Below are 17,216 nucleotides of genomic sequence, written 5' to 3' on the forward strand. Positions count from 1 at the left end.
TCGATCAAAAAGTAGGTCATGGTGACTTACTTTTGAATATCTCAGGTACGTTTTGGCTTAGAATCATCAAATTTTGTCAGTTGATGTATCTTGGGTTTTCAAAGGATGTAGACAAAAAAGTAGGTCACGGTGACCTACTTTTAAATATCTCAAATACTTATCGGCTTAGAATCTTCAATCTTTGTTTATTAATACATCTTGAGTCCTCAGAAAACTTCAGTCTTAATATAGGTCACTGTGATGTACTTATGGTTTTTTATAGCTTTATTATTAAAAATATTTTCAGTCCTAATTGGCTAAGAATCATCAGACTTTGTCAGTTGATACAACTTGGATCTTAGAATACTTAAGGTTAGAGGCTCCAAGTAGAAGTGATAGATTGTACAATTTATCAGAAGAGCGATTCAAGGCCCTTGGGCCTCTTGTTGTCTTCATCATGTTTATATTAAGGTCAAGATCTAGTAAATGTCTTTAGACTAACTTTTTGATTATTGCTAAATCATTATTAGTGCTAAATCCATTATGATGTCATAATCACGTTAAATTTTCTTTTTCCGTACTTTACCGCTCTAATAGAATTTTGTAGAAAATAAAGTAATTTCATGGAAATCAATTTGAAATTACATGAAAAGTAGTACCGATACCATATTAAATTTAACATCATTTTAATGAAGAGGCCATGAACATACAATTTATTCTTTTCTGAAAGAATGTAGGCAATCTGGATTCATTTTCTTTGTCCGACATGGAAAAAAAATCCCATATTCATGACTGGTTTCCTTAATTTTTCAATGGAAATGACAGTTTAAAATATGATTTTTCATCTTGTTTTCCTATAAACTATGCCCCGAAACACCTTATTGACCTTGCTACAGTTATAATGCATCGTAAAAGGAACTTATTTCTTAAATGTGATATATCTGTAGGCACCTTTCATTTACTAGATCTTGACCTTAAGAAAAACAAATTTATTTTACACAATTGGTTAGATTCTAGTGTACTGTCGTTCCCGGAGACAATTCCTTTTTTCCTTTCCACATTTGGGAAGATGTTACAGATTTATAAGATCAAACAACAAAATTGTTGCCTTATTTAAAATGTAATGACTCTCGAACTAATCCTGTGTATTTACAAAACAATTCCTGCCCGGAAGTTGCACCTTATGAGATGTAAATTTTCTGTCGTCCCAACATGAGCGAAGCGTAAAACAAACAACACGTATATCATGCATTGATTGGATAATACTAATAGCAACCATTTGAAATAGATGAGAGAAAAAGTTTCTATACCTTTGATGGATACTATTTATAACAACTATTTTAAAAAGATATAATAATAAAAAAAATATTCTTTACATTTATATAATAGTAAAGCTGCAGTTAAATTATAATCAATGTTTAACACTGATGCAAACGTAACATGACGTCATGATTTTACTGTTAAAATATCACTGATATAAACGATGAAAAAAAAAACATTCATTGATTTGAAAAAGAACCATAAAAATTCACTTTTAACAACCCCTAACCTTGTTCTATCAAAATTCATGAAAAACTCAAAATGTGTAAAAATTGCCATAAGCACCCTTTTCCCATGGGCACAATCATATCTGATCATCTAAAACCTAAACAACGCAAATGTCCAATATTTATAATAGCACGGTAGCTATAGGTCAGCATTTTAGCAGAATTCTCGTTAAGAAACAAAAAAGGACAGAAACTCTTTGAAAATAGGGGAAAAAGTTTGATTTTTATCTTTAAAAACTGTGTCTATTAAGTTACACATGTCAAATGAAATATTAGATTTAGCTTGACTGATACAATATCCGATACAAACAGTTTTGTTAGATGGAGGTATTTATCCGTCTTGATCCTACGTAGTATTGTTTAGGACAGATATAACATTGCCGATATTCATTTCTTTGTTAGTTGTTACCTGCACATTTGAAACATTTAAATGTGTTTTACGATTGTTTGCACTCCAATGATTGTCAACTTTATTTGTCTTGAACAGTCATGTTTTAACTTTTACTAAAGAAAAGTTTTAGAAAAGGAAGTAGCATTCAAGAATTAGCTGAGGTTTGTAAAGAATTTTAATTTTCACCTTTTTTCACACTTGTTAATTAATTCATTCGTGACATTTCAATCAACATCTAGTTTTTTTCCCGTCAGTTTGATAATGAAGTTATTATTTTTTTCGGGTAATCATATGTCTACTGCAACTGGAATATTTAGTATGATTTATACTAGCAAGGAGTGATTCATGAACAAAATCAATTTCTTTTTTTTTTTTTTTACAGAATTCTTCAACTCTTCGTTTCTCGTTTTAAAATATTCTTCATTAAAACGATGCAGATTTTTGAAAAATCTTTGCTCCTTTATTTACTTCTGGTACAGTGTTTAGCAGGTAATTTGGCGGATTCTTCTTCTTTTCAAATGCCCTCAAGAAAAATATGAATAAAAATCGTTCTCAAATACTAATACAAAAATTAAAACTAAAAAAACTTCATAATAATGATTTTTTTATGATACCTTTTCAACATTTTTGATTCAGAACTCCTTCGGATTTGAATCTATCATCTGTTATATGAATTAAGTGTATCAATAGATCAACCCATAACAGCTGTTTGACAATTTTAAACTGAAAAAGGGGTTTTGTTGTACTACTAAAGCATACAAAAAGTATGTACTTTCAATTAACAATAGTTTTTCAGAAAAAATATTATATGACATAAATAAAAATCTATGGTTTGTTTAATTTTAAACAACTTCAGACATAAAACAAGCACCAATAGACGACTACATAAAGTATTATGACAAACTGAATTATGACACACAGGAGCTCCACAACAAACACTTGAGGACAAAAAGGTCGACACAAAACAAGACACTGGAACTTAGATTTACAGCTCATAACAGGTACGGAAATTCTATGGTTTATATACCATAAAAGTAAACATTCGACACTTTAATGGATTTAGATTTTTGAGTAATTAGGTAATAAAAACATGTTGCTATATGTACATTACCAATTTAAAGATTTATCATTCAGACTTCAAAAATACTCAGTATTCGACATCTATATGTAGTATTGATTAATGAATTAATTCAATAGCTCCAAAGTTATACGAATAATCTGGGTTAGGGCAATTTACGCTTCAGAAACCACAAGAAGGTTTATAAAAAGCGTAAACAGTTCTAATCCAGTTTTTACAATATAACTTGGGGAGCTATTAATTTCGTCCCTTCTGTTTTAATGTTCTACCATTAAAAATATAGGAAAAAAGACGATTTCCAAGCCATTTTAATCTGATGTTTATCTTTATCTGTTTTCTATACTAGTATTAAACGATCACTGCATTTATTGAGAGATGGTTATGGTCATCAATTTTATTTTCTTTAGATCATTCCATTTAAATTTGAAGCCTTCCACCTCCGTTTTTACCAAAAACTTTAGATCCACCCACAGCAACGGGACGGAAGATTTAGTGAATCTTTCTTTTATTTATGAGGGATCAGTATTAGGTATGGCGTTCTGGATACAATTAAATCATTCATAAAGTTGACTATATGTTCAAGTTATTCACACCTGATATCTGTTTTGTAAGGAGGATATGGAGATAACGAACAGTATTCAATATCAAAGCCCATAAAACAATAAAAATAGGAGCAGAGCAAACACGGATATCCGGGACATCAGTGTTGGGATCAGGTGCCATTGAGGAGTGAGCATCCCCTGCTGACCGGTCACACCCGCCGCGTGCTCCTTGTCAAGACTAAGATCACATTTTCCATATCTGTCCTTAACATAGCTGAGAAGTCATTCAGATGAGACTCATGAATATCTTTCGTGTTATGACAAGGACCATACGGCGGGTGTGGCCGGTCGGCAAGGGATGCTTACTCTTACATGGCACTTGATCACACCTCTGATGGTTTGAAGGTCCGTATTTTGTCCGCTCCTATTTTGCATGACGTCTATTTTATGGACATCTGAGCTTGAATAATTTTTGTAATCCTCAATAAATATAAGGAGATATATGTACTCCTTGTCATGATTCGGAAATAACGGGGAAAATTCGTCGTCAATTCAGTGTGTAAATAATGTATTACATGTAACAATTAGTATGAAAAATGTCAGTCAGCATTGACTCAATCATAAATTGTATTTGCTGACATGGTCATTGAATCCAACATGAACTAATATGATGCATTGAAAGGAGACTGTTGATATTCTTGTTTCTCTTACTCGTTTGTCAATAATTTACCTCGTTGTAGAAAATGTACATACTTGGAACATGATTTTGCGTATCGAATCAACCGAGAGAAACATGTTCAATAAAGAAAACTAAATATGCGTACTACTTGTAATGTGTTCGAGTATAAGGGTTACTTAATAGATAATTCCTTGCAGGTTGTTTGAGAATAATACCATCATTTGAAGTAATTCAATGCAATGTCTTTTATTTCATTATCTCTTATGTACTATATGAACTATTAATTTTTGTTACTTAAAAGGAGTTTGTGTGCGCTTATTATAAGAGACTCTTTTAATTTTCTAACACATTAATATTAAGTGGAAGTCAATAGGATTCAATTTAAGTTATTATATTTTATCATGATGTTTAATATCTAATACAGACCATTATTCTCACATATCTTATTAGAACCTAAAGGATAGTTTATATATAGCTATCGATGTCCTTTTTGTTTTTTTTGTTTTTTTTTTACATTTGAATCCACCCCCTTCTTTTTTTTTTAGATGAGCCTGGGAGTCGTGTTCATGGAGCGGTGATTCTGGGGATTTTCCGGGGGACAATTAGTATTCCAGGTGACACGTTGTACCACGTTGAACCAGCGTACAGATTCTACGGTCTCAACCAAGCACAGAAATTACTCTACCACTCTGTAATTTATAAAGAAGAACACCTTGTCTTAAACCCATACCAGTAATTCTCATGATTTTGCTCCTATCGCTAAAATAAAGAAAATAATATAAATGTTCTAAAATGTAACTGTTTGACAGACTTTTTTAAAAGAGAATATGGTTATATATTTTGCCAAAGATGAGTACATTTTTCACCATCTTATCACATATTATATTTTTCCATTTTGATAAAGATACACAGAAGGTATAAAGGCCGGAACAGGAAATTGCGCTGTTGACAAATATCATGAATGGATGCTCCACCAAACCGAGACTGAGGTTGATTTACGTAGAAAACGGGTGAGTATTCGATAGAAATCAATGAAATAATAGTGCTCTATTCAATAGATTTCGATGCTAAGTAATAAACTGATATCGAGTTTTATAATCAAATACTTCACAGTTTAGTGTGATAAACTTCCTTAATATAAATTATTTAAAGTGACATTTATGGCTAAGAATCACCTGTATTTGACGTTGCCATGAAATTATACTGTATGCAATTTTATGAATTATCTACATGCCATGTTCCTCCTACAAATTACGTGAAAATTAGAAAATGTACATGTATTTTTTTAGCCTCTTGGCACCTACTTAGTAAATGTTAGTTTATTTAATTCCTGGCGTAAATGATTTACTTTATACAGCTTGTATTATTTTTATACCAAAATAAGAACAAAAAATATCAACCAATTAAGAATCTACTATTTTGATTTTTTAGTACATATATACTAGGGGTGATCAAGAAGTTCGCGAACTAATTGAATAACTTACATAAAACAATTAAAATGTGAGATTTTAGTGGACTTAATTGATTCAAATTGTCCGCTCCGACTTAAATTGACATCTGCCAACATTCTGCCAACATTCTGTACATGTACAAATCACGTGATCTATGCAGTCATGTGACATGCTTCTTTGCATTCTATTTACATAAGCTAAAAATATTCCAAGCATGATGTCTAAGGAAAGTTATTTAAAACGTTTTGAATAACATGTTTAGATTAACTACAGCCATAGGGAAAACCACAACAAGTATTCTTCAGAGATCAACGATCCCACGACTCGAGGAAGACGGGCGGCCGCAGAGGAAACTTGTGATAACTCACTACCTAACACCTGTAACCTGTACCTGAGATCAGACCCAGTATTATACAACAAATTCAACGCCGATCTTGGCAACAATGTAATTCTCATCACCTCTCATCTTATTGATAAAAAAATATTTCTTTTATGATTATTGACTGAAATTATGTTTTTACATTGCTAAAAACAGCAATAAATCTAACAGTCTGAAACGTTTTTGGGTGAAAGATGGCCAATGTTTCTAAAAAATGTTAAACGTCATATCATACAGATCATTTCACAGCTATTTAAGGAGTTGATATAAACATTTATTTTCAGAATGAAATCGCAGCCAAAAACGAAATTCTATCCTTATTCAGCAGCCATGTTAACGCATTGAATGAAATTTTCCGCCGAACAAGACTGAAATCCACGTCTAAAATCCCTTGTTTCGTTCAATTTCAAATCCAGCGGACAACGGTAAATAAGATTTGTACTTATCATTTAATTGTAAAAAAGGATTTGTCTTATTTCTAAACTCTCCGTTTACAACATTGAAAGTCTGCCATTATATGTTTTAAATGTTTAATATTTAATGTTAAAATACTGGTCGTCTTTTAAACCTCTGTGCTTGGTCTTTTTTTTTTTTTTGGTAACATCGTTGTTATTTGATAGACTGATCATCATAAATGTAAAATATCCAAATCTGTTTAGATTTAAAACAGATAAAAAGATGTCTTTTTCAAATCTTTTTACAATGGATTAGAAAACCATTCCACTTGAAGGCGTATCTATGGTGTAATATTAGAACGAACTATTCTAGTATGACCCAGTTTACCTCCTTTATCTGTATAGTATTTCATGTTGGGTGGTTGTATTTCATTAATAAAAATGTCTTCAGTTGAAGACCTCGCCTAAAAAGAATTTTAAACAAGGCATCATTTTCATTCTGTTGATATTTTTCATTTTTTTTTTCAAATATTCCCAACAAAATGCTTTAAGAAACACATGGAGAAAACGAACAGCATTCAAGATCAAAGTCCATTAAACAATACAAAATAGGAGCAGAGCAAACTTGACATTTAAAATATCGGAGGTGGAATCAGGTGCCATGGAAGAGTGAGCATCCCCTGCTTACCGGTCACACCCACCATGTGCTCCTAATTGTCAGGATCGGGAAATAACGGAAAAATCCGCCGTCAATTCAGTGTATAAATAATGGACTAACAGTTAGTGTGAAAAATGTCAGTCAACATTTGACTTAATGATAAATTGTATTTGCTGACATGGTCATTGTATCGACCTTGCAACTTAAGAAATTATGACTTTAAACAAGACTGCAGATATTCTTGTTTCATCACCTTGTTCGTCAGTGATATTACTCGTTTTAGATATTGTTCATAGGCAGAGCATGCTCTTGCGTATCGAATCATTTGAGTTGAAAAATTAAGGTCATCGCGTTTATCATAGGATTACCACTGACTGCTTTTTCAAGTAAAATATCCAAAAATGAAACAGATGTTTATCTCAAACCCAATAGTTGTTAATTGACAAACGTCGCCGATATATCTAAATGTCGAGTTGAAGGCCGCAGCAAGTGTTTTCTTCTTTTCACGAACAAGATTTTGCACAAATTCTACTTTATATGAATATAAAAATAGGTCAGCTAAAAAAAGGAACAACTAACGAGTTCAATTGGTAGCCATGGGAATTCCAATAGATTGTTTGAAGATCTGGTCACCAAAAACAACATAGATACTTTCAATCAAAAACTCAAGCATCTCTCTGATATCGACTTCAGAGTACCTGTGTGTACGATCAGAATGTTTATTCTTAATAAAATAATTTAGTAAATGACCAATTACAAGGTAAGTAAATTTAAGAGTTCAATTTTTATTGAAAAAGCAGCTGTCAATGATATCGTAAATTCTGGACGTTATAATTTATCGCGGGGAATGGTAGTGCATAAACTTGAAAAGTCGTAATTTTTTAAGCTGTTGATTTTGGTAGAATCTTGTGATTTCAATTTGTCTAAAAGTTCCTTGGACTTTTTGGGGGTATTCACATCTGATTTATGCAATTTCTTTACCATATATAGATTGGGAGCTGATTTTTAAATAAAATTTTACATTAATGTTTTGCTGAGCTTTTTGAGTTTTTTTTAACAAATGTTTTTACCACCTTTGAAATAAGATAATTATATTTTTCAGGTCATGACAGACAACACGGAGAACTGTAACAATGCCCTCCAGAAGACGGCGTTCTGTCAGGGGAATCTAGACGTCAGTAACTTCCTCAATCTTCACTCTCTGTCTAATCATGACGACTTCTGTCTGGCCTACACCTTTACCTACCGAGATTTTCTACAAGGGACGCTGGGACTAGCATGGGTCGGGTCATCCACAGGTATAATAAATGATTATCTCAAAACCTATTTGATATAAATACGTTCACAAGCAAAGCAGAAAACTGTCCATGAAATATATAAAGGTTACGAAAAGTTGTATTAAAGATCAAATGTCCATTAACTAATACAAAATTTGCAAGTAGTAAGTATCCCCTGACCGGTCACATCCGCCGATTGACAGAAAAAAATTTATTGAATGTTTTTTTTTTAATTCTTCAATTTTATTTTGAATTCATTCATTGTACATTTAATAGAATTTAGATCAATAATTCAAAGATTTAAAATTATCAATCATGGTAGAGATAACTTATTATGACAAAATGAACTTTGACGTCAAGGCAAAACGAACTTACACATGATTTTGTGTAGCGCAGTAGAGAGTTCTTATCAATCTTATAGGACCTGATAAAAAAAATTATAAAGGTATTTTTTCCTGAGTCGAAATAATTTTACGTACTTATATCGACCACAAACAATATTTATATTTACTTGTAGCATCGTCAGGTGGCGTATGTGAAAGACACAAATCTTACAGGGAAGGTGCTATTGATGTCAAAAAAAGTCTTAATACGGGAGTGGTTACTCTACTCAACTACGGCAAACGTGTCCCACCACGTATCTCAGAGCTCACATTCGCTCATGAAGTCGGACATAACATGGGATCTCCAGTAAATTATTTTTTTCAGCACAAGAGTCTGCGTACCGATATATTCTTTCTTATTTGGTTATTTCTGTTATTAAAGCACCTTTACTTTAATTTGGATCTTTTTGAACATTGTATACACCTAAATGGTATTGTTAAAGAAGATTACAACAATTTATAGCTTTATTTTTGAAGAAAATTTTATTGATTATATACCTCTAACGAGCCCTTTATACACTGCGGGCTAAATTTGACTTGTGGTATTTTATCCAGAAAGAGTTATTTTTTCTTTAATAAAGAAAAACATATATTAAATGAAATGCACAGATTATTACTAATTTGGGATCAAATCAAGCATTCATAACATTTTGATAGTCCAAGATTAAATGATTGTACTCCTCATTTTCGGGCATTTTATCCACGTAAGTAAATAGTTGTTCACCAGTATTTTTTTGTCTTTGTTTTTTTTTCCTTGGGGTAAAGGCAAGGTGCTCTATCTTAAAAATGCAAAAGCTAGACACAATATTAACACCTTTACACACATTAGTTTGTAAATATCCCCCAAAATATGTATAATTTACTTTTGTGCATACAAGGTTCTTTACAGTGAATGTTTTTAGTTTGTTCTAAAATTTGACAAATTTCAGCAGAAGAATTCCTTAATTTAATTTTTAAAACGTTAATGAATTCTAATATAAACGTTTATATAAAATATGTAAAAATAAATCAGTTATTTCTTAGAAGCTGTGATATAAATAATTATAGTATTCTGTTTAGCACGATGACGGTAAAACGTGTGCTCAAACCACGCCTGACCAAGGAAACTATATCATGTTCGCAAGCGCCACAAAGGGAAATCTCCCAAACAACGACGACTTCTCTCTCTGTTCTAAAAATATCTTTACTGATGTCATCGCTGCTGTTGTTAATAAGAGGAATGGAAAGTACAACTGCTTTACACGTAAGTTAAAAATTCAAATACATTTATAAATTGTTTTGATTGAAGCATGTTATTGTTCTAAAAATACTGTAGATGCTTATACCTTTAAAACAATAGACCAAGAACATTGCTCAGAACTTGATGTTAAATAATTTCAAAAAGACCATATTGAAGGAAAAACATAAAGCCATTAAAAAAATTATATTTAAAAATTTAAATATGCTACTTTAGCAACACGTTACAGACAAAGATCTTGTAACTATTTACATATTCTTCCTCACTTTTAATTCGAATTCAAAAATAATTGATAGGCAGGGGATGCTCACTCTCCATGGTACCTGATCCAACCTCTGATGATTCGGAGGTCTGTGTTTTAAAATAAAAACATTTAATTTGTGTTAGTGTTTACATGTTTCTAATCATTTTCTGAAGTTAAATTACATCTCTAAATTGCAATATCATGACAACTTGTGTTTTAAAATTGACGTTATCTCGCCTACTACTACGTTGTAATGTTTCACAAAACAATCATTTTATCAAGTTAGAATATTCTGAATATTGCCTTAACACTCCTGCGCATCTCTGAATGAGTGAACAACTCTCAAATTGGACGTAACTTACAGCAATCAATCAATCAATCCTCCCGAGAACATAAACTAGTAGTATGACATCTTTATTCTACAACGCATTATATCGAAAACTAAAAAAAAATTGCACTTAATAAAATGGCCTTATTTGCAATGACAGTGAAATGTAGAGATGAGGAACAGAATTTGACCTAAAATTCCACTCAAATTATATAAAGTGCAATGCAAGGAACTAAATTTGTATGCTCAGCATAAGCAAAAGTGGCATCAGCATCCAGCTAGCATCAGGATCAACATTTAAAAAAGAAAGCATATTACCAGGATCAGCATCAGCAACCAAAGGTGGTCTATAAAAGAATGAAAACAAGGGAAATAACTTATTAAAGTATTCGAATTATTTATACAAAGTGAACTATTATGTTTTAATAATTATATAAGGAACAGTTATTGCTTTAAATGAAATTTAATAATCTCCTTCTGGTAGCATGGTGCTACTTCCGGCAGCGTCAAGATAAGGATAACTAACATTAAATCAGCAAGCAAAGAAACCTTTCAAATCAGCAACTAAAGGAACCTTTCAAATCAGCCATTAAAGGAACCTTTCAAATCAGCAATTAAAGGAACCTTTCAAATCAGCAATTATAGGAACCTTTCAAATCAGCAATTATAGGAACCTTTCAAATCAGCATCGATACTGTAACAAAATTAGTTCCCTGCACTTTTATACAAAGAAAGTTCGAAAAAGGACTGACGTTTTTTAACAGAATATACCAGGAATATTTTTTTATAATGAACTGCTAGAGATTGATCCGTACTGACATTAATCTTCTTAGTATCTGATTCCACCTCTTAAGTTTTAGGCGTTTGTGATTGTATTTTTCTCAATTGATTTTGTTCTAATTTTGACTTTTGAGATTCATAATAAATGACCTTCATCTTCACATTAAATTATTCGGTAGAGTCTAACATGGCGTTCTGTGGTAATGGAATGGTAGAAAAAGGGGAGGAGTGCGACTGTGGCTATGATACAGACTGTACTGATAAATGCTGTAACCCACAGCAAACATCTGGCTCTGACAGTAATGCCTGTACACTGAAAATCAACCAAATGACCAATGAAAAATATAATTGCAGGTACATATTCAAACGGTAAATAACCAATTTTTCATCTGTTAGATATTTATTACATATCTGTTAATTTATAGGATATTCTTATTTCCTTTAACCACAGTCCTAGCCAAGGAGCGTGTTGTTCATCTGAATGTGGGTTTTGGGGCACTGACAAACAATGTCGATCCTCAACAGAATGTCTGAAGGCACAAAATTGCACATATCCTTAAAATGATATAAATTCACGTAAGCAGTGCTATTGAACATGGAAATGTGCTGAGTATATTGCTTTTTTGTTTCTTTTTAATTTACTGAAAAAAGTAAACAAAGTACGGATTTATATAACTGATATGATTTAAATCAAATAAGTATTGAATATCTTTGATGTAGAGAATAAGCTAAAAATAACTTTTATTTTCATATGGTTTTTGTCAATTTACACAAGCATTATCTGTAAAACTTGAAAATATAAAGTTGTGTCAATGTATAATTATTTTCAAATACAAAGACATATTTTCAAACATTTTGATACGCACCAATGTATTTTTTCTTAATGATCGATTACTGGGGATTCATCAACTTGTCCTGGGTCAAAGAAGAAACCAGACTTGACATTCTGTGATGATTTCTCCCAAGTTTGTCTTAACGGGGTAAGTATAATAATAATTATGTATAATACTTGAATCAAATACTGATTGACTCTTTTCGTACGAATAGGTAGACCATTCTTTACACACCAAATTGTGATTTTCCCATTTTTCCCCAAATCATGACAAGGGCCACACGGAGGGTGTGACCTGTCGGCAAGGGATGCTCACTCCTCCATGTCACCTGACCCTACCTCTGATTTAAGGCTATTACGTATGATATACAAGAAATAATGACAGTCCGTTGACTGGAATTCCAAGACTTCCTATACACTCCTCGAGGTTAAAGAAAATTTGACCTCATGTAAACAGGAGGCATTTAAAAATGTCACAAAATGCAAAAAAAAAAAAGAAAAAAAAAATTCGCTCAGATTTCCAAAAAGGGATAAACATAAAGCATCGTAGACATCAACTTGCAATAGTTGTTCATGGTGGTCTTGCATGTTGTTATTGATTGGGCGATAGAAGATATGTTTTAACAATCTTGTGGTACTTTCTAAAGTTAAAAGATAATCAAAAAGTGAAAACGAACTTTCCTTGTGTGTTATTATTATTCAAAATTGAAAAGGATTAAGATAGATCAAATGATCATTATGTAATGGTACCTGCTGACATTGTCTTTATTTATATGGTTCATTATTCAAATTGTATTTTAGGGGGAACTGAAATTTATATCTACTTAACTATATGTGCGTGGTAAGTAGCTAGGTAAAGGACGACCATAGAAACACGCCTAATATTTATAGAGACAATCAATATATTGTTAATGCATTGATTAACCTTTAATTTACCGAGTTTGAAATGTCCATACATTCTAGGTACAAAATTATATCTTATATAAAATATTTTCTTCTGAAAAAGGATGCTGTTTTCCTTTGCGTTTCAGCATACTTACGTAATATTCAGTATCTCTCTAATATAAGAATAAACATAACTAAGACTTATTACCATGGTAGACTGACCAGATTGTCTCTCAGTGTACCTGGCTTTATGCTTTATACTGACGTCATACTTTGTTTTATTTCAGTTTTGTTCTGGCTCCCTGTGTCTAAGAATTAACAGTTTTTACACTTCAAGGTGGGAACAATGCTTCGTCAGAAAGACAGGAGATCTTACAGCGGAGGACAGAGTGGAACTGTGTTATTTGGCCTGTAGTAAGCTAAAGACTAAAATTTTCTTTATACTGGCTAGTTCGCTTAAATTTTGGAGTTGTAGATGGGAGAGAAAAGGTTCGTCCTGTATAACTTTATAATTTTTCTTATTTTGATTTTCCCTTTTTTGCTATTGAGACAACTAAAAAAAGAAGGGATAATATGGAGGATAATTGTTTAATGTATCAAAATTATGAAATGATCAAAATAGCTCACTGTAATGTTTTTTTTTATGAATCATACATTTACAAATTATTTTGCATTTTGTACGTTAATCTAGAAGATGCAGAGGTATTTTTTCATGCTGCAAAAAAGTCAAGGAATTTATTTTGAAGTTTTATGTGATTATCGGTGTATAAATCTCACGGATTTGTCTAAAAGGCATATTTCATGAGGTGCGCTAGCATTCATAGCCTTATTCGACTCATACATGAACTAGGCTTCAGAAGTTATTTTAATCTTTTAATGAACACCTTCCTTGATTTAGGACATAATACTTCCTCTAAGTGCTATGAATCAAATAACGATCAACACCGTTTGGAGTCTAGAGAATTCAAGACTTTTATAGATGAAGTCAACAGGATGAAAAATTCTACAGGCGGAGTGCGAATGCCAGCAGGTAAAAGCAGAGAGAGAAAGAGAGAGAGAGAAAGAAAGAAAGAGGGACATAGCGAATAGCGAGGTAGAGAGAGACAGAGTACGGTAGAGAAACAAAGAGACAGATAGAGTGATCGTGAGAAAGACAGAAACAGATATGTATACAGAGACTAGGGCAGAGAGATGTCAAACACTGAGAGAAATACAGAGAGAGACACAAAGAAAGATATGGATACAGAGAAAGAGAGCGTGGGAAAGAGAGAGAAAGAGCCGGGCGAGAGAGAGAGAGAGAGATTATAAATTCCAGTATGTACTAAGTAAAACAAAAAAATCCCATTGGTGTGTTGTATGTACTTTTTCCAGGATTCTTTTTCAGCCTGTTATTTAAAAAGTATCATAGAACCTTACTGTACATTTAAGTTCAAATAACCACGTAACCAATAGAGTTTATTAATATTCAGGTGCAGTCTGTAATGATTACGCGGGTGTTTGTGGCGTATTCTCTCGATGCCGAGGAATGAGTGATGAAGGACCCTTAAGGAGATTGACAAACCTCTTGTTCAGTGAGGAAACTTTGGCCAATATCAAAAACTGGATAATAGTAAGTGCAACAGTATAGTAAAGACATTAGCCGACATTAAAAAAAACTTTGTTATATTAAGTACAGGTAACAACCATAAGGTTACATTGACAGACATCAGAAACTGGGTTACAGCTAGCACAATTGACAGGATTTTGTATGCCTTCCTAAATATTGGTCACTGATAAAAGGCATATACAATCATTATTAAGAATACGAAAAAAGAAGGCATTTTCTCTAATAAACTAAACAAGATTATTTCTTAACCTATATTCTTTTCACCCAACATCCTTTTTTTCACTAACTTGCAACTTTTATTATACAGCGGTCTCCATACATAAAAATGAAGGAGGGGGGTATGTGCAAACAGAGAGAGCTTTCTGGTCAGAAATTGAACCTCTCTGGGACACCTTGTGTGTCAAGCATGATGTCAGAGAACAGTGACAAGAATACGGAAAACGTTACAAAAGGCATCAAATAAGAAAAGGAAAAATAATCAGAGTGATACGGAATTCACAGATGTCAGATTAGACAGCTTCTGTATATTTAAAATGTTACGTACGGAATGAAGTTTATTTCAACTTGTGTAATACGACATAACATAACTTTGTGTTTTATAAAACTTCAAACTGAGCATATTTTGATGTAAAGTCGAGCGAAGTAAAACATTCTTGACGTTACTCATTGTTACGTACGCAGCTTATGTTATATGACATAGGCAATATTTTATCCAATCAAATGACGTTTTACAACTAAAATTTTAATTTGTTCTGTTTATCATTTTTGATTTTAGGAACATTGGTGGGCCACTATTCTGATAGGGATTGGTGTGATTATATTTATGGGAATCTTCATAAAAGGATTATCCTATGATACTCCCAGTACCAATCCCAACATACCGGTATATAGTCAGAACCTCCCACTGCGAGAGTTTGAGTACGACCGACGCAGGAAGGTAAGCTGGACGTTAGGTTAACAGGATAAGAGTTGAAGCAGGGAAGAATATAAAAAGTAATAAAGTGGGTTAATTAAACAATAAAATGCTTTCTTTGTTTGTTATTACTGGAATTAACGGAAGCAGCTGTTGCAGAAAAAATACATAACCCGCGTAAATTTTATTGTTTATATTTATATCTGTTTAAAGAATCATTTAAAGAAGGATTAAAAAATTTAATTATTGTATTAATGATGCGAACGTCTTTATACGTTTCATTGATGGAACAGCCACTGATCAAGAAATCTGTACAGGCGACATGCCTAATGTAGTTCATGCAGTGATTAACGCAATGGGTTTTCTTAAGAAATAAAGGAGAAAATATAGTGGATGTAAATATTGCAAGGTAAAGTGCACGTAACGTTAAGTTGTAAAAGAACAGAAAGAGTGGCGTCCAAGTAGTAGACAGCGACAAAGGTGTGGACAGGATGGGTGTCGAAAGGTTTCATTGTAAAAAGTTTAAAGTCAGCATGAAAGATATAATAATTAGAATGTTGGGTGTGCGACTGTGCGTATGTGTGTGCAGAATTAAAACTGTGAAAGAGATGTATATGGTATATGTATGTGGTCAGATTGTATGTTTTAGGTAGTTGGATGTATATCTGACATGGTAAATAGTATGGATACCCGGGAAGTACAAATATAAGTCAAATTGAAAGGCTTAGATAGTTGGGTGTGTATCAGGCATGGTAAATAGTGTGGATACCAGGGAAGTGCACGTGTATAATCATGATGTAGGATTTAGATAGCTGGATGTCTATCTGACATGAAAAATATGCATAGTTTAGATACCAATCGATTACACGTGTATAATCAGGTTGTAGGTTCTAGAAAGCTGGATGTATGACTGAGAAATGCATATGATAAAAAGCTAACATACTTTTTATTCTAGTCAATCCTTTCTTGATCTGTTCGTCCTTGATTTAAAATTTCAGATTTATTTAAACATACGTGAATATTTGTCACGTATCATTCGTATAACACCATACATTAATTTTCTTCTCTCAATTAAGGGCTTTTCTGAATTCCCTCCGCCATATTCCTCTCCAAAGGGCTCCCCACATGGACACAGAAAAAGGCAGAAGTAAATTAAGACGAAAAATTTAGGACATATGAACTTAAAATAGAGGTTGATTATATAATTTAACCACTAACATATGTTAACTGACCGATGCCTCTGATGAGATTTGAAACCATTTGTGTTGTATATTGGATTTCTACTTGACTGCTTCTACTTTGAGTGACGAATCAGTGTAGCTCTTTGTTAGAATTCCAGAGACTTGTTAAAAAATCAGTGTAAACATTTCTAATAAGATAATTGCACAATTTTTAATGTTACATGTATATGTACGTATATATATCTAAAATAATAATAATTTATGTATTTAAAATTAAACTATTTAACTCTTATGATTGCTCTTTGTTACGTTAGTATTTTATTCTACTTATGACTTATAGATAATAGCACACTACTCAATAAATCAAACAAGTTTCAGATCGCTGCAATTCATTTTTTTTCTGTATGTAGTTCAGTCACATCAACTTCTTTTCTCTCTCTCTAGATCTCTT

At 32.4% G+C, this 17,216-nt stretch overlaps 1 protein-coding gene across 1 annotated transcript; it reads left to right on the top strand.

Moving 5' to 3' along the window:
* Positions 1-2,309: 2,309 nt before the first annotated feature.
* LOC134244418 (disintegrin and metalloproteinase domain-containing protein 10-like) lies at positions 2,310-16,976 on the top strand. Its single transcript, XM_062726687.1, has 18 exons — positions 2,310-2,406; positions 2,774-2,918; positions 3,403-3,524; positions 4,762-4,948; positions 5,121-5,226; positions 5,930-6,112; positions 6,331-6,471; positions 8,202-8,397; positions 8,894-9,066; positions 9,819-10,002; positions 11,528-11,702; positions 11,800-11,894; positions 12,240-12,328; positions 13,353-13,479; positions 13,964-14,095; positions 14,535-14,674; positions 15,447-15,608; positions 16,661-16,976. Exons 1-18 carry the CDS (start codon positions 2,349-2,351, stop codon positions 16,733-16,735), a joined length of 2,490 nt encoding a protein of 829 aa, XP_062582671.1. The 5' UTR covers positions 2,310-2,348; the 3' UTR covers positions 16,736-16,976.
* The last annotated feature ends 240 nt before the right edge of the window (positions 16,977-17,216 follow it).

Source organism: Saccostrea cucullata, unplaced genomic scaffold, assembly GCF_032062105.1.
Source record: "Saccostrea cucullata isolate Sc308-1 unplaced genomic scaffold, CSIRO_AGI_Scuc_v1 ctg1149, whole genome shotgun sequence".
NCBI classification, from domain to species: Eukaryota; Metazoa; Mollusca; class Bivalvia; order Ostreida; family Ostreidae; genus Saccostrea; species Saccostrea cuccullata.

Coding starts and splice junctions, on each gene's coding strand:
- LOC134244418 (XM_062726687.1), top strand. CDS start 2,349: ATGCAGATTTTTGAAAAATCTTTGCTCCTTTATTTACTTCTGGTACAG. Junction 6,113..6,330: donor ACGCCGATCTTGGCAACAAT/GTAATTCTCATC, acceptor ATTTATTTTCAG/AATGAAATCGCAGCCAAAAA. Junction 9,067..9,818: donor GACATAACATGGGATCTCCA/GTAAATTATTTT, acceptor TATTCTGTTTAG/CACGATGACGGTAAAACGTG.